The sequence below is a fragment of the Papilio xuthus genome, unplaced genomic scaffold, assembly GCF_000836235.2.
Source record: "Papilio xuthus unplaced genomic scaffold, Pxut_1.1 DF828177.1, whole genome shotgun sequence".
Lineage (NCBI taxonomy): Eukaryota > Metazoa > Arthropoda > Insecta > Lepidoptera > Papilionidae > Papilio > Papilio xuthus.
Window position 1 is genome coordinate 2207047 of NW_013530472.1, and position 15906 is coordinate 2222952.

A 15906-nucleotide genomic window follows, 5' to 3' on the forward strand; every position below is an offset into this window, starting at 1 on the left:
TTACAATCATAATGCTTTGTTCTTTTGACTTATATATTAGTAAATGTTGATAATTAATTCTATTTCAGTGGTATATCTTATATAAGACTCGTGTGGCAATATCTTAAATTTAAATTGAAAATCTGTAAAAGTACTTTCTTGTGCAAAAAAAATCTTTATCCAATACAATAATTCCTATAATAAAATGGCCAAGAGGTGGTTAGTGTCAACAGGAAAGCTAGTTTATAATAGTCCAAACGAACACATTATTCAAAAGTCTGAATTTACCGAGCGAGTAGAAGTTTAAAGAATTGTAAGATTAGATTGGAGTTATATTGTGAATTAAAATAATTATTTTGCTGTTGTGCATTTTCCTAAAGCAGTGTTTAAAATTCTAAGGCATTAGTGTTTATTGTTGTACCGAGGTTGATGCACCAAAGATATATAGATTGTAAACATAGCTAGTTATTTTAATGCGAATTCGCTGTATACGCGCTGATGTAATCGTGTTACTGGTGGCACGCCTGTTAAAAGCAATTTTGTAAGCAATCGATTTTGGGCCTAATATTGAATAAATTATCAAATATAATAGTTTTTGATCTAAAAAGTACTTTGAGTAAAAAAGCAATATATTGTGATAAGTGAAAAATTGTTTGAAAATTCTAAATTATAAAGATAATCATCCAAAAAGCTTATATCTGTCAATTAAAAATTAGCTATACAATTTTTAGCAGGTACCTTCAGGCTTTCTAAATCGATGAGTTTTCTTATAATGTATGTCACCAGTAGCGGCGACCGGTAGCTAGATTTTAATATTTAACAATTCTATTTGGATTCTATAATAATCTGTTTTATTATTTTTAACCAGGTTTGTGCCTATTTTTAGTGAATTATACAGAAAAAGTTCACACAAACATATTTATATAATTAGTTTTACCTTTTTAAAATATAATTTATTCAGCCCACTTTGCATGTAAATGCATTGTAAAAGTGAAAAGTTCAAAGGAGAATGTTATTTTGTACGGTAATAGCTCTGCGGCTTTAGCTTTGGCGTAGTAAAATTATTTTATATTAAGAAAGATACAAGAGGTAACCATCGAAATCAAGCTGTTGAATAAATTATTTTTAACCCTTCAACGTGTTTCATTTCTGGTATTCTGTTCATAGTGACCTTGTTTCTTGAAAGAAGGTATTTGTATTTTAAAATTTTATAAATTGCCGTGACTGCGGGCTGTGGGTTCCGAAATTCTACAATACAGTTGTCTCTCCAGTCGAAATCCGCAGTAACAGTTACAAAAAATAGATTCTTCGGGTTTTTATTTTAAAAGCGATTGAGGCGCTCCCGCGGTTGATCACTGTCAAATCATTTTATATACCCTTTGGTCAAATGGTCAAAACTTCAAGTTGTCAAATTATAGTTGCCACTTGACACAATGTGAATTTTACCCTGGATTTTCTTGAATGATTGATTTTTACGTTCTCTGTGGTGAAATGACAGTTGTGTTAGAAAGGGAACGCGCGATTATGGAGCGAGATGGCAATGTCCACCATTAAAAACCCCTTAAATGTATTTGTTATCCTCTTCAATTCTTTCGACGTTTCTGGTTGCTAATTGCATAAAAATATTTATAAGTTATTTGAATGTTGTTATAAGTTTCTAAAATAGTTACTTTGAGATGTATTTGCCCCTTGGGGTTCTTCTATGTTTGTTGTGTCAGTCTTTTGGGGAAGTTTCGATAAAATATGCAGCTATCATTTATAGACATGGCGATAGAACCCCTATTGATCCATATCCAACAGATCCCTGGCGAAACGAATCTTTATGGCCAGTAAGATTCGGTCAACTAACGAATATAGGTAAAAGACAACACTATGCATTAGGACAATGGTTTAGGAAAAGATATTCTGTAAGTTCAAATATACCAAAGTGCTATGCTGATATAACCATGTGCTAAATTTTTAACATCTGCTTTTGGTTTTCAGAATATAATCACTAATAAATACGACTCTAAGAAGGTATATGTTCGATCAACTAATGTCGATCGTACCCTCATGTCGGCTGAAGTAAATTTAGCAGGTATGGTGGCCCAATTTTAGGGTGACTCTCATTTTCGCACGAGACACTGCACATTAAAGATTTAGGCTAGACGTTATGGGGTGAGCTTGTGGGATACACCCGTTTGTGCTTTTCTTTATCTGCAGGGCTACCAGGCAGCACAAGCCACTATGAAGTTTTATTTATTTTAATTTACTATACCCTATTAAACGAATGTGTTTTTGTTATAGGCATGTATCCTCCTATGGGTAAAGAAGTATGGAATGATCACTTAAACTGGCAGCCAATACCAATACACACAAGGCCTGAGCATGATGATGAAGTGTTAGCAATGAAAAGAAAATGTGCACAGTATGATATTGCAAAGAACAATTTTATCAATTCCCGAGCATATGAAGATCATCTCAGTAAATATGAAGGTCTAATGGAGTAAGTATTAAAACTTTTACGGTTTAAACAATTTACAGAAATATACAGAGGCAAATCGACATTGTTTTGACATTGTGTGCACATACTGTCTACTACTAAATTCTCTGTTTGTTTGTTCTGTTGTAAATTAGTTGGGTTATTGAGTTTGAATATTAACTACAACATGTTTCTTTTTGTTGGTTTCAGTTACCTGACACAACATACATTGAGAAAAATAAAAGATTTTGAAGACATTAATGATATTTACAACATTTTGTTTATTGAAAATTTGTATAACTTAACATTGCCTAAATGGACACACTCTGTATTTCCTGATAAACTAAAAGAACCGGCATGTTATAGGTGAGTTTTATATTTTGAAATACAACACTCTGTTGTCACTGCAGACACATCTATATAAAAACACATTAGTCAATATATATATAAACATTTGTTTTGTCAGTGAAAAGTAATAATTGTGCATGATTGTGTGTATAATTTAATGATATGAAGGAATAAGGCTAAATACATATTTTGATAAGGTGGTATACAATGAACTCCAAATGCTAGAGATAATAGTTGTTTTATTAAATTATAAATGACAATATTTTAATACTTATGCAATGATGTTAACTTAAAAAAAAATTATAATATGCTTTAATAATCAAGTGGCCGGTCATAAAAATGAAATTGAAACAGTTTTTAAAACTTTATGTACCGAGCCAATGTGAGTAGGGATACAATCTTGCTTGAATAATCAATACATTAAATTATTCATATTACACTTACATAGATTGGTATTCTATCTTACTTCTTACTAAAATTATAAATGGGAATGATTAGATGGACAAATGGATCGATGGATGTTTGTTTGAAGGAGGAATGGCTGAACGGATCTCAATGAAATTTGCCATACTTATAGAACATAGTCTGGGAGAATATATAAGCTAACTAATTAAGTTTTTTTAATTCTGCATGGATTGAGTCGCGGGTGACAGCTAGTATAGAATAATTTGAATTGTTTGTAGTGGTTTTCTTTGTTGATAGTAAGAATTATAAATGATTTCAGTTTTTCAATAGCGACTGCGACACCAGTGATGGCTCGTTTGTTAGCTGGGCCTCTTTTGAAAGCAATTGTGAATAACATGTTGAACAAAATGTCAGAGCAACCAGATGCTCTCACATTGTCAATATACAGCGGCCATGATTTTACAATTGCTAATATTTTATCTGCACTTGGATTATTTGATGGAAACTGTCCATCTTATACTTCTACAATTATCTTTGAACTTTTAAATGGTATGTATCAAGAGTTACACATGTTTTACATATTGTAATATCTTTATAAAAACTAAATAGTGATTACACACTTTTTTTTATACTGAGCATTGTGTTTTGATCCAAAGCATATTTAACTTTGTAAATTTTAACCATAAAATCGGGACAAAATAAAAGTTTCATAAATTTGGTTATCTAATTTATTTCTTGTATCTTAACAGAAGACTCAACGCCTGACTATTACGTGAGAATATCATACAGGAATACAACAGATATTGTTGAACCATTTATCCTCAATATACCTAATTGTGGGAAGATGTGTCCCATTCAGAGATTTATCCAAGTATTTGACAATCTAATTTCAGTTGACTGGGAATCTGACTGCCAAGTTCAGGTAAACCGCTAAAATATTGAAATTCTGAAACTATTTACTTTGGGATCTTCTCTGTACTAGAATGAAAAATTAAAATTTTATAATCTATATCTTTTACATTATATATTTTTGTTCCAGTATAACAACAATTTGATAATATATTTCTTTATAATGATTCATATTTTCATCTTCATACTATATCTACAAGATAATTATTGTGATGTTATCAAACAAGAAAAGGTGAGTTAAAAAATCTTTCTTTGACAAACTATATTAAGTAATTTAAATGCAACAACTTCTATTAGCTATCCAATTTTTCTCCACTTTATTTAAAATTTTCTTTCACTTTAGACTTAATTGTTGTGACTTCCAAAATAAAAGTATATACAATTCTTAATTTCAATTGGTATAAATACTAGCTGTCGCCCGAGACTCGGACCGGGAGGAATAATAAAAAATTAATAAGTAGCCTATGAGTTCGTCCCAACGATGTTCTGCAAGTGTGCCAACCACTGACATTCCATCCATTTAAACTTTCGCATTTATAATATTAGTAAGATTTGAAAGACAAATTAATTAGATAAATGTAAAAAATTTATGATTTCATAAAATTTATTTACAGAGAAATGAATTACTTCGAAACAGAAGAATTGCAACGGATGAAACTGAAACATGTTTATGTCCAGATTTGGAACAAAATGTAGATGTAAACAACGTAGAAAAACCTCAATTGTTATTGTAGATTATAGTTATATAAATTTATCTGGCCCGGAGAGGATTGCATTTAGTTCTCTCAGCAAATATGTAAGAATAGGCTCTTAAAAAAGGAAAGACATGACAAAACAGTAGCAAAACGACAACAATCTTATGCACATTTTTGATATAGACATGGAGAACTTTTATGTTCCACTTTTATCTACTAAGCCAGATAATTTTGTCAGACTGTTAGCCGACTGATTGTATTTTATGATTTACTCGATCTTCCTATACTTTATTACGTTTGCATATTTTGACCAAAACATCTTACCAAAGTTGCATTTATTTTGAATGATGGAAATTATAAAACAAATTCTGTTTTTTAGTATTAGAATTCTGTATTGAATTGCCGGCAAGATTTTATGCATAGATTGTATGTAAGTGAGGTTGTATCATAAGATGAAATTCAAATTGACATTTCTTAAAAAATTATAATCTTATCAATTCAAAAAGAAATTAATAAATTAGTAAATTATGTAAAATAATTCATAAAAAGATCTCGTTAGATAAAAAACATTTGAAAAAAAAATAGCTTAATTCTAGACCGATTTCTCTTTGTAAAAGGTAATGTAGCAAAGGAATATTATTATTTGTTCAATGAGAAGTTAAAAAAACAACAAAAAAATTTAAAATATTGCGATGTTTGTTTTTATATAAGTTTTATATTATTAATAAAGTTTAATTTGTGCATTTTTGAATTTTAATTGTTTGTTTTTAATTCCCTTAAGTCGAACCTATCTTTTTAAAACCTGGAACAAAATTAACCTGATAGTTAATTTTGTGGATACAGTTTAATAACCGTCAAGGATTATTTTATACTTTAGTTATTTTAATACTTTTTTTAACCTTCGCCCATGGTTTAAGCAACCATAACCTTCTACAATTAAAAACAGAGTAAAAAGAGTCCACAGATAGTGTAGAATATTTATAGTTCAAGAACAAAACATTTATTTATTCTTTATATCTGTCACTATCAAATAATCAAAATATATTTTTATAAACATTTCATGGTTCCCCAATGTATTATTTATTATTATTATTGTTTGTAACCCTTTATAAAAATTCATTTGCTTTACAAAAAAATGGAGATAAAATAATAATGCAGCCAGTAGAATTAATTGATCTGGTGATACAGGAACAGATGAGAAGCGATAGGCCTGCAATTCGTCGTCGTTATAAAGAAAACGCCAAGACCGGTGTTGATGATCTCACTAAAATTGAAGTACAAACAGGTAAAAACAAAGCTCCACCATCTCAATATCTAAAAAGATAATACTGATCTCTATCTGTTGCGATCCTTCAAAACCACACTCGCTTCTAATTCTACATCCGTAAGATGGGATAACAAGGAATGGTTGATTAATAAACAACTGGTGTATTGTACCGGAGGGTAATCCCACCTCTTTCCCCTTACCCTTGTTTCCACCCTGACCTAACAACATTTTTGTGTTAGGTATAAAAATTTCTACGGAACTGTTTTACATTTCCTTAGAGTATTCTCTACATTGGTGTGATTGGTAAAGTTAATTACTACAGATAATAGAATTACTATACTTACTTATGCAAAAAAATAACATAAACTGGCATATAATGATGATTAATAGCGACAAAAAAAGTTCACAAAGGTCCAAAGACCTGACTGGGGATTGTAGTTTAATTGCTTTGACTCGCTTGTGATTTTTTATGTATAATGACAGAAGATATCAGCGGTGATGAGGAACGATTACGTGCTCGTAAGGTATGGAGCCGGTGGGGTAAGTGGAGCGACTGTTCTGCGACGTGTGGTGGCGGAATGATAGTGCGGCGCAGGCTCTGCGTGGCTGGGCGCTGCGCTCCAGGTGAACTGGAAGAGCAGCGGAGACCCTGTGCCGAGTCGCCATGCACCACAACTTCCTTTGAACTCGGACCCGAAGACATGCGCGAAGTCGAATAAATCCACTAACTTAATTTACCTTGTAAAAGTCATTGCGTACTTCTGATGACTCGTATCAACTAATTGTGAACAAATTTTCATAAATTCTGTTGACTTGTAATAATTAAATTATAAGAAATAATAAGATCTTCTTTTCTTCTCTTTATTAGGATTAAACAATGATATCATTATTATAAATATTTGTAGCCGTGATGTGACCACCTGTTAAAATATTGTTTCGATAGCTTCATTCATAATTTTTATTTTAAGAATCACGCTAAACCTTTATGTGATGGGGTACTAATATTTTCATAATTGTTTTGTATAATTTTAAAACGTATAAATTTCTCATCTGATATAATAATAATTACATTCGTTGCGTGATGTGAGAATGTATGTTTTGCTATAGAAAACAATAAGATTGAATATAATAAAAGCCCGCCTCGGCTTAGAATATGATTTTATTTTTAAACGAGTATCCACAACTGCATCGTCCGCCGGCTCTGAGCTTGCGAGAATGATTGCGGAGTTGTGTCTTGTTCTGAGAATCGTGTTGAATAGTAACCATCAACCTACTCGTCTGACAGTGGCTACATGCGGAGGTAAACAGACATATTCTTCGAATTAAAATTTTCTTTACTCGAGTGTGAAATCAATTTTTTCCGTTATTGTAATCGTGAAGTCAATCAGGGTAGTATCTTTGATACATTAGTTTATTAAAAATTAGTGCATAAGCATGCATTCAAGTTTGTTTGCGACGTTATCCGTTTTCTTCTGTGGGACTGACTTTGTGATGAGTAAATGTAAGACAATTTTTAATATTAAATTGATTTACAATAAAATTTACATTTAATTCATTTTTTTGTTTAACCAATTTCTTTGGTAATTTAGCTCAGGGTGGATCTCAAGAACTAGTTCAACCGCAAAGAAAATTCAAATTGCCTACAAAAGATGAAATTCTACTTTCTTCGGATACTTGGGAGATTAATCCAAATCTGAATTCAATGTGGACTTACCGACCGGCACCAATTGTAAGTAAAGTATAACTTATAGTAAACTATACTCAAATAAGTTATTCCCATTTTAAAACATTAATTAGTACGAGTATAGCTAGATTTTTATTCTTTACATTATGAATGATAATTTCTTATCCAACTACTAATTTCAAGCATCGTCTTACTTCATTTATGGCATACTGACGTGGCTCCGTGTTTATGAAAATTAAAAAAAATATTAGAAGTTGTGATCTAGCCGTGTTTCAAATTTTTACTTGATCTATTTAGTCGGTCCGGAGTAATAACATCCAGACTTTCAAATACCATTATTAGTAAGAGTGCAATGGTTTATGTCACGTTATTTACCCAGGTGATATCATCAAGATGAATAATTTGTTGTGGTATAATCCTTTGTTTACCTTGGTAATCCGAGGTAATTTACTTTGGCTACATGACTAGGGTAAATTGAGGTGATTAATATTTTTACTCATGAATTTATTTTTTAATTCCGTACTTTCAAGATTAACTATTTTTACAGATAAACTGAATGTGTCATGCGTGAGCGCATACACGCTTTTCTTATAAATAAATATGTGAATGTTGTCTATAGAAATAAAAAAAGTAACCAAATCACGTTAGCCGGTATTTGATTTCTCACGTCGGAAACAGGAATACTTTTCTATACGAAGTGCCAATTTAAGCACTGAATAAACTTATAATAATAATTCTTACAGCAGTCACAACCAGAAGATATGTTGCCGCGGAGAGTTGTGTTAAAAACACCCCATTCTTTGACAAGGCTCGCCAAAACGTTTACGTTTGGGTTCGAGCCCTATTTTGATAAGGTAATGTTATATGATTAATCTATTAGTTACAAATGGAAAATACAATATGTTGCAACAAAGTGACGAGTTAAAAAACTTATTTATTACTCACTCTAGTACTATAGTTGATACTTACTAATACATAACATAGTTGCCGATTCAGTGGTCTTTAATAATGAAGACAGCGGTAGAGCCCGCTTTAACATCTTCGCACGAATTGGCCCGGCTCGCCCGGTGAAATACCACGACCACACAGAAGCAAGGCGTGAAGTGGAAGCAATTCCGCGTTTCGTTTGATGAGTGTGCGTCCCGGAGGCCTAATTTAGTCCTCTTTCCCTTCACACCCTTGTCCTTATAAGGAAAGGATGGGAAGTGGAAGTGGACTTTCCGGATGAGAGGATGCATGGGAAGGGAAAATATTTTCTTTCTGTGCTTCTCCTCCGTCGATTAAAAGTAGGCAACGCATATGCAATTGCGTATGTCTATGGGCAAAGGTCACTTCGCTATTTTAGCGATTTCAGGTGGCCGCTCGCTCGTTTGCCACCTTATGATATATTTAAAAAAGACGTTACACCTAGTTTAGATTATTCTTACCTTAAATGACATGTGTGCTATATAATTCTCTAGACAGGAATCTCTCTTTTAAGCGCCCAATGCCATAGAAATTAAAGAAAATTATTAAAATTACTTTAACAATCACATATATCTGCAATAATATTAATATTGCAGGATTTTTTCGAGCCATTCGAAAGAAGACAAAGGCCGGTGACGCTTATCACTTTTAGAAGAAATGGTTTATTACCTAGAATCATCAATAAAGTGGAGGTAAACTATAATCTAAGTATTCTTTATCTTTTTCAAAGGTTCCTTCCATCTGCGGTTCCTCTGGTATTGCTGATGTCCATGGGCGTCATTGAACACCTCGGTGTTCCCGCTGCTCGTTTGCCCCCTTCTGTTATATAAAAAAAAGGTGAAACTCTATGGAACACCTTAGAGTTCCTTCGACAATTTCGAAGCGTTCTATTTAGTTTATATGCATAATAAATAGGAATATATTTTCTCAGCTTACGTTCATTATTATTAGAAACATTTATTAGTAATAATCCAAGCCTGTATTTTAAATAGCTTGCATAAAACATTGACTAAAATTAATAATATTTTAGTAACTCTAAGAAAATATTTTTCTTTGGATGTTTGCCGTTGGGCCGATCAGCCTACCGTCCAACCGAACCAATGGGATTTTATTCACATTCTGCCGATAGATCGTTACGCCGATCGGCCTAACGGGAAGCACCATTTTCTTAAACTCTTTCAAGGTGATATTTCAATGAAAAAATTCAAATGCATACATGTTCTCAACTGTACCGATAAATCAGAGTACTAAGAAATGCTACTCACTTATTTTATAAACTAAGTCAAAGAACTAAATTTGCTTCCCACATAGGATCGAAACTTAATAAGACAGTCACAGACAAGGTTCTTGTGGAACTTTTTAACGTTGAATATTGTAATTTAGTGTCATTTATGCCCTTAGGCCACTTTGTTGGCGTATAATTGATTTTCGAGCATTAAATGACAGGATCGAAATGGGTAGGAAATAAATGTCCTCGACTGTATCTATATATGTTGTGTTCATTGTAACGTAAAGGGATTAACAGACTTTGAAAAATGAATTGTGTGTGACTCGACTTGTATTCTTCTCGCAGTATCGTGTTTATTGATTTTTAAACTAACCAATAACTCCTTATTTCTTTTCAATAAGAAGTTAGTGTCTTGCAACACGACGGGAAACTTTTTTAAATGTGTTATTTTGCTTTTACGTTTGAAAAAGTCAATTTATTAGATAGCTGATTTTTTAAAAAATATCTACACCAAAACTAAAGAAAAATATGGCGTCTAAATATGATATTTGTACTATTGAATTAAGTTTGTTAATGCTAAGCATATATTTCATGTTATTTGATTCCAGAGTACTACTAATGCAGAAAACAAGATCGCAGAACTTCAATCACCTTTTAACGAAATCGGTAGTTATTGGCAAGAAGATCCAACGCTTATGAATTTTTAAATACCAATTCTACAATAAGTTTTTTTATAATGAATTTTTAACTTTTTCAAAAATAAACATGTATTAAATCTGTTTCTTTTATTTTAGTTTCTTTACCGTTCCAGCTAATATTGAGACCATATTCGGAACTAATATTTGCGTTGCAAAACAACGATAGTTTAAAATAAATACACCGTCGTAAATAATTATAAAAACCTAGCTGTCGGCTGTCCGTCCGAGCGGAATTTAAAAAAAAAGTAGTTTTATTTTCTACATTTATGCCAAATTTCAGCGAGACCCATGCGGCCGTTTTGGAGATACCGTCTAACAAACGTCCATCAATCCATTCGTTCATACATCTATTTTATAATATTAGTAAGACTAAGTTATCACAGTCATGCTTAGTGTTTTTAATACTTAGGTGGTTACAATGAAATATACATAATAATATATAACGACCCTATGCTATTATAAATGAAATAGTTATCAAGCAGAAGCTTTTCTGGAAATACATAATTCCCTTTAATGAGTAACATATTAACCGCACTGCGAGTCTAGTGCTCGCTCCTTTATTAAAATATACAGGTCTTCATCACGAAGTAAGAAGAGTTTCTGGGAAGATAAACTTTTATACATGAAAGATATTCGAAAGGAATCGAGACAAAACCCTACAAGCAGACGTTACGCCCCCGCCACTCCTTCGGTACTGATTACAGTCGTCTACAATTTTTTAACAAGGAACATTTATTAAAAATATACATACAATTTTATAACACAAACTAGCTGTCGCCCGTGACTCCGTCCGCGCGGTATAAAAAAAACTTAATTAGTAGTCTACGTGTTCTTCCAGGCTCTGTTATACATCTATGCCGAATTTCATGAAGCCGTTCTGGTGATACCTTGAAACAAACATCCATCCATCCAAATATTTTATAACATTAGTAACATTATAATATTTGAATTGTTTGACCATTATCCTGTGTAAGTCTATTGTTGGAATGATTCTAAGTATGCGATTCTCTCATGTTCATCAACACACTACCGTCCTCGTGTGATCAGCGCCCTGTCTGGAAGGAGGGAATCCAACGCTATTGGTTCTATACAATTAATTACACACTTGTTATACGTATTATTTGATAAAGAATAAAGAATCGCTAGAAGCTTGAAAGTTATTTTTTACTCTGTAACATAATAGTAATAATAATAATATACATAGGGCCCGATACAAAAGGCAGTTATCCTAGAAACCGCGCGTATCGTGAGAAGGTTCCTGTCTCTGCGGCCCTGACCACTGGGTGTTTGAATCATGGGATTCCGCAGCCGGTGGTGCTCTATTTTCAATATATTATGTTTTGTATATGAAATGTAATAAATTAAGAATAAGATAGATAAATGAATACGAAATAATAATAATAGTGGCCTTTATTTTAAAAACCTAAAAGTACTACTTTAATTAATCTTTAATTAATTTTTAATTTGATACCAGTTCCAAAATTGCGTTTCGTTTCCAAAAGGCCTCTACTAGTCACTCTTTTCTATTATAGATTATTCTTCTTCGTTGTATAAGCTGTCAATTCAATATAAATAAATACGAGGAAGCTTATTAATACGTATGTGTCTTATTTGTAAAATAATTTGATTAAATAAATAAATAAGCAAAAATCACATCAAAAGACCCCACGCGGACAAAGTAGCGAGCACGGCTAATTTAATGTAAACCTAAAATGTAAATACTTTCTAGGTTAGGATATAGCTTTTCCAAGTATTGCGAGTAGCTTTGAATTTTTCATTTATTTGACAGCTGACAGCAGTATGTTTTTATTTATATTTAGTATGTTATTTAATGAAATCACAATATAATTATGTTAAAAATTCATAAAATTCACCATTTGTGAATTTCAGAATCCTAAACATAATTTCTATTTGTGCCTATCCACTCAGCCATGAGACGCCCACTGCTGGGCATAGGCCTCCCCCAAAGATCGCCACGATGACCGATCTTGTGCCACCCGCATCCAGGACGCTCCCGCAACCTTGACCAGGTCATCGGTCCATCTTGCGGGAGGCCTATATCTCAAAAATAAATTAACCAATTTTCCATTAAATTTCGATACGTTATAATATTAAAAAATGTTACCCATTATTATATATTTTAATGGTTTAAGATGGATTTCAGGTTATTTTTAAAGTACCTATTGTAACCATAATGTACAGAGAACCTTACAAACTTCATGATAAGGATGAGTTTGAATGACTTTACTAATGTCAATATCTATCCTTTATTTTGTGACAAATAGCAATGCATCAAGTATTTTGTTGTATATTGTATCAAAATATTTTTTATGTGAATTATTAATGTTAAGTGTTCTTATTCTGATAATATTATCTACGATATAAAATATGTATAAAATTGGAGGCGGCTCGTGTTTTGAACACTTTAACTCGCTTTGACTTTATCAGTGTCATTGGTTATTATGAACTTGTATAGTTTTACATAGTTAATATGAAGATAAAATTTGTCATAAATATGTGTTTTCACTGGAAAAATCTCTTTGTACAATGGTAAATATAAAACAATTTATATATTTTCTAACGATCTCGACCTAAGGGCAAACAGCTAGTTTAACATCTACATCCATTCATCCGGCAGCATCTTGCCGCATCAAAGCATGTAGTCTATGCTAGGGTCACACACCACCCGGACGATGCTCGATGAAATGGTGTGTAATGATCGATAACCTCAATACGATAATAACTTTAAAGCTTCGCTATTTTTTGGTTTGCCTTTTTCAACTGTGACTTCCTATTATTATATATGTTATAAATGCAAACGTTTCTTTTTTCGGCGTGGACGAAGTCGCGGGCGATAGTACAGGTATAAATGTTGGAGAAAGTTTGTGGTGTCGTAATGAATACCGCTAACTAATTACGTATATTCACTAACTTGTCTGTCAAATCTTTCATTAAATAAAGTACACTATGCTAGAGTACCCGCTGATCCTTTAAATTGCAACTGAAGAAAAAAATGCAAACAACATTTTGCATTGCAGGAAGTTGATATTACAGTTTTCAATCCTTGGTAGGCGTGTTTGGATTATGATAAAGTTTATTTAAATAGATCCAATGTTTTGTCTAATGTAGCTCAAATATATAACAAGATAGAGATTTACTGTTTACACCATCAAGTATTCAACTTTCGTACTTTGATTGAATGGTTTCAGTGTAACATGATTGGTTTGCGTTTGAAACCTGCGCCGCCCGCTATTTCATAGTCGACACCTGCGCACACACGAGGTTTTACATTCAACAATATACTTATTAATTCTGCATTGTTGAGTGACATACGGCACTCTGATGTTATTGTACGATTCGTTCACAATACCAGTGTGTCTCTATGTACGCGGTGTGTTAGTCGCGCGCCATCCGCTTCCGATGCGCGCCGATCGGAAAGAAATGTGTCTAGCAGTACCAAGTTAGTCCTTCAGTTCGCTCTAATTGGTCCTGGATGCGGCCGTGCCGCGCCGTCTCTACGGGCGTCATTCGCGTTCAGTTCGCCTGTTGAATACTTCGTCTCGACTTTAAGGTAGAATTGAATTCACAAAAAAATATTTTATTGTTGCTACAGTTGGTGTTTTTTTTTAATAAATGTGAAAAATATTTTTTGTTTTTTGTTAATAAAATTTCTATTAGTTTATTATAATTATTTCAGTCGTGTGTTTATTATTTTATTTTAATTTTAGTGTGTTATAAATATCCGAATTTCAAGAACAATCCAACTATACTGTAAGTAATCTCCGTATATTTTGAATGTAATTCCAAAAGTAATTATTTTTATCTATGAAAAGCGTTATCGTAAGTAATGTAAAATCAAAATTCATGTCGATATTCTTTTACAAACTTTGTTACTATCATTTAAAATACAAAATACAACATTTTATAATTTGTAGCAGTTATAATGAAATAAGTTTCAACACTTAAAGTCATTATACAAACTTAAGTAAAAAAGTGACTTAAATAACTTTGCGTCTTTTTCAACAAATGAAAGACAGGAAAGTGTAATCAGATAATTTCAATAGCGACTTTTCATTGAATTATTGATTTATAAAAGCTTCTGTTTTACCTCGTGGAGTTCTTTTTTTACAATTAAATAAATTCAATTTGATAATCATTACTTTTTTCACATTAAACTATTTGTTAAATATTTATTTATATTAATTCGTAACGATATTTATAAAAGCGTTAATATCGCAAAAGCTACATACTTGAATATTATTTTTAACTATATAATACAGTACAAAATTGTCGTTTTGGAATAAGAAATAGAGTTTTTGCATACACACGTAACAGATTCCAGAGTAACAGATTTGCATTTAGCGTATGTAATTTATCATAAAAGTAAGCCATTTAACATCTCATCCAAAGAATAAAATAATAATAATAAGGATCAAAGCACAACAAAGCAAATATATATATATATATATATATATATATATAAGACGTAACAAAATAATACACAATGTGTAATTTTTCATGCATATGTACTCCTTCCCAGAGCTTAAAGTCCATGACTGCGGCTTAATCGTTCCGGCGACATGGACACTATTATTATCTTATATATTAAATATGTATGTATGTGCAAAAGAATCGTGTATACGCTCAACTCGGATCTTTTTATTTAACGTTTTCCCTTCTCAGCCATTAATATAAATTTTGTTAGATTCGCTTTAATAACATATCGGCGTCGGTGGCTCACGGGTCAAGCACTTGACTTGCAATCCTGCAGGTCCTGGGTTCGAATCCCGCCATGTACTAATGTGTTTTTCGATTTCCGATTTACATATGTACATTTATCCGACGTTCTTACGGTGAAGGAAAACATCATGATGCAACCTGCACATATCTAAGAAGAAATTCAATGATATGCGTGAAGTCAACCAACCCGCACTTGGCCATCGTGGTTGACTATAGCCTAGTCACCGTTAACTTAGGGTGGGCTCCGAGCTCCTCGGTGGGGACATATAGCGAGCTGATGATGATGATGATGATGGTGATGAGATTAACTTTCGGCACTCGAAAGGTGAAGTCATCAAAATAAGGCAGGAATCGACAGATTGCCTTGTTTTTTGTACGCTGTCTATAAGCGATACAAAAATTATGCTTTCTTTGACAAGAGACGGGATGCATCTTCAAAACGCCTTAATTTACGTGTCCGTTGTAAAGTTTTCATCCCTTATTGTCTTTGCTTGACTTGATTACGCATTAAATCAAACGTCATGTT

At 32.4% G+C, this 15906-nt stretch overlaps 3 protein-coding genes across 3 annotated transcripts; all 3 read left to right on the plus strand.

The window, feature by feature from the left end:
- The first annotated feature begins 1504 nt into the window (after positions 1–1504).
- LOC106113618 (lysosomal acid phosphatase-like) lies at positions 1505–5316 on the plus strand. Its single transcript, XM_013306451.1, has 8 exons — positions 1505–1886; positions 1963–2056; positions 2266–2464; positions 2651–2806; positions 3513–3742; positions 3943–4115; positions 4233–4334; positions 4717–5316. The coding sequence occupies exons 1-8, from the start codon at positions 1656–1658 to the stop codon at positions 4834–4836; spliced, it is 1305 nt and encodes a 434-aa protein (XP_013161905.1). The 5' UTR covers positions 1505–1655; the 3' UTR covers positions 4837–5316.
- A 565-nt stretch (positions 5317–5881) lies between these two features.
- LOC106113700 (thrombospondin-1-like) lies at positions 5882–6905 on the plus strand. Its single transcript, XM_013306559.1, has 2 exons — positions 5882–6082; positions 6548–6905. The coding sequence occupies exons 1-2, from the start codon at positions 5950–5952 to the stop codon at positions 6781–6783; spliced, it is 369 nt and encodes a 122-aa protein (XP_013162013.1). The 5' UTR covers positions 5882–5949; the 3' UTR covers positions 6784–6905.
- Positions 6906–7372: 467 nt separating this feature from the next.
- Positions 7373–10658, plus strand: LOC106113719 (uncharacterized). Its single transcript, XM_013306589.1, has 5 exons — positions 7373–7565; positions 7654–7793; positions 8492–8602; positions 9311–9406; positions 10551–10658. The coding sequence occupies exons 1-5, from the start codon at positions 7499–7501 to the stop codon at positions 10647–10649; spliced, it is 513 nt and encodes a 170-aa protein (XP_013162043.1). The 5' UTR covers positions 7373–7498; the 3' UTR covers positions 10650–10658.
- Positions 10659–15906: the final 5248 nt, after the last annotated feature.

What these genes read in the sequence shown, in the direction of transcription:
- LOC106113618 (XM_013306451.1), top strand. Translation starts at nt 1,656, where the DNA reads ATGTATTTGCCCCTTGGGGTTCTTCTATGTTTGTTGTGTCAGTCTTTT. An exon ending in GGTTTAGGAAAAGATATTCT is followed by an intron (nt 1,887 to 1,962) that starts GTAAGTTCAAAT and finishes TTTGGTTTTCAG; the next exon opens with AATATAATCACTAATAAATA. An exon ending in AATCTGACTGCCAAGTTCAG is followed by an intron (nt 4,116 to 4,232) that starts GTAAACCGCTAA and finishes TTTTTGTTCCAG; the next exon opens with TATAACAACAATTTGATAAT.
- LOC106113700 (XM_013306559.1), top strand. Translation starts at nt 5,950, where the DNA reads ATGCAGCCAGTAGAATTAATTGATCTGGTGATACAGGAACAGATGAGA. An exon ending in TAAAATTGAAGTACAAACAG is followed by an intron (nt 6,083 to 6,547) that starts GTAAAAACAAAG and finishes GTATAATGACAG; the next exon opens with AAGATATCAGCGGTGATGAG.
- LOC106113719 (XM_013306589.1), top strand. Translation starts at nt 7,499, where the DNA reads ATGCATTCAAGTTTGTTTGCGACGTTATCCGTTTTCTTCTGTGGGACT. An exon ending in TCGAGCCCTATTTTGATAAG is followed by an intron (nt 8,603 to 9,310) that starts GTAATGTTATAT and finishes TTAATATTGCAG; the next exon opens with GATTTTTTCGAGCCATTCGA. An exon ending in GAATCATCAATAAAGTGGAG is followed by an intron (nt 9,407 to 10,550) that starts GTAAACTATAAT and finishes ATTTGATTCCAG; the next exon opens with AGTACTACTAATGCAGAAAA.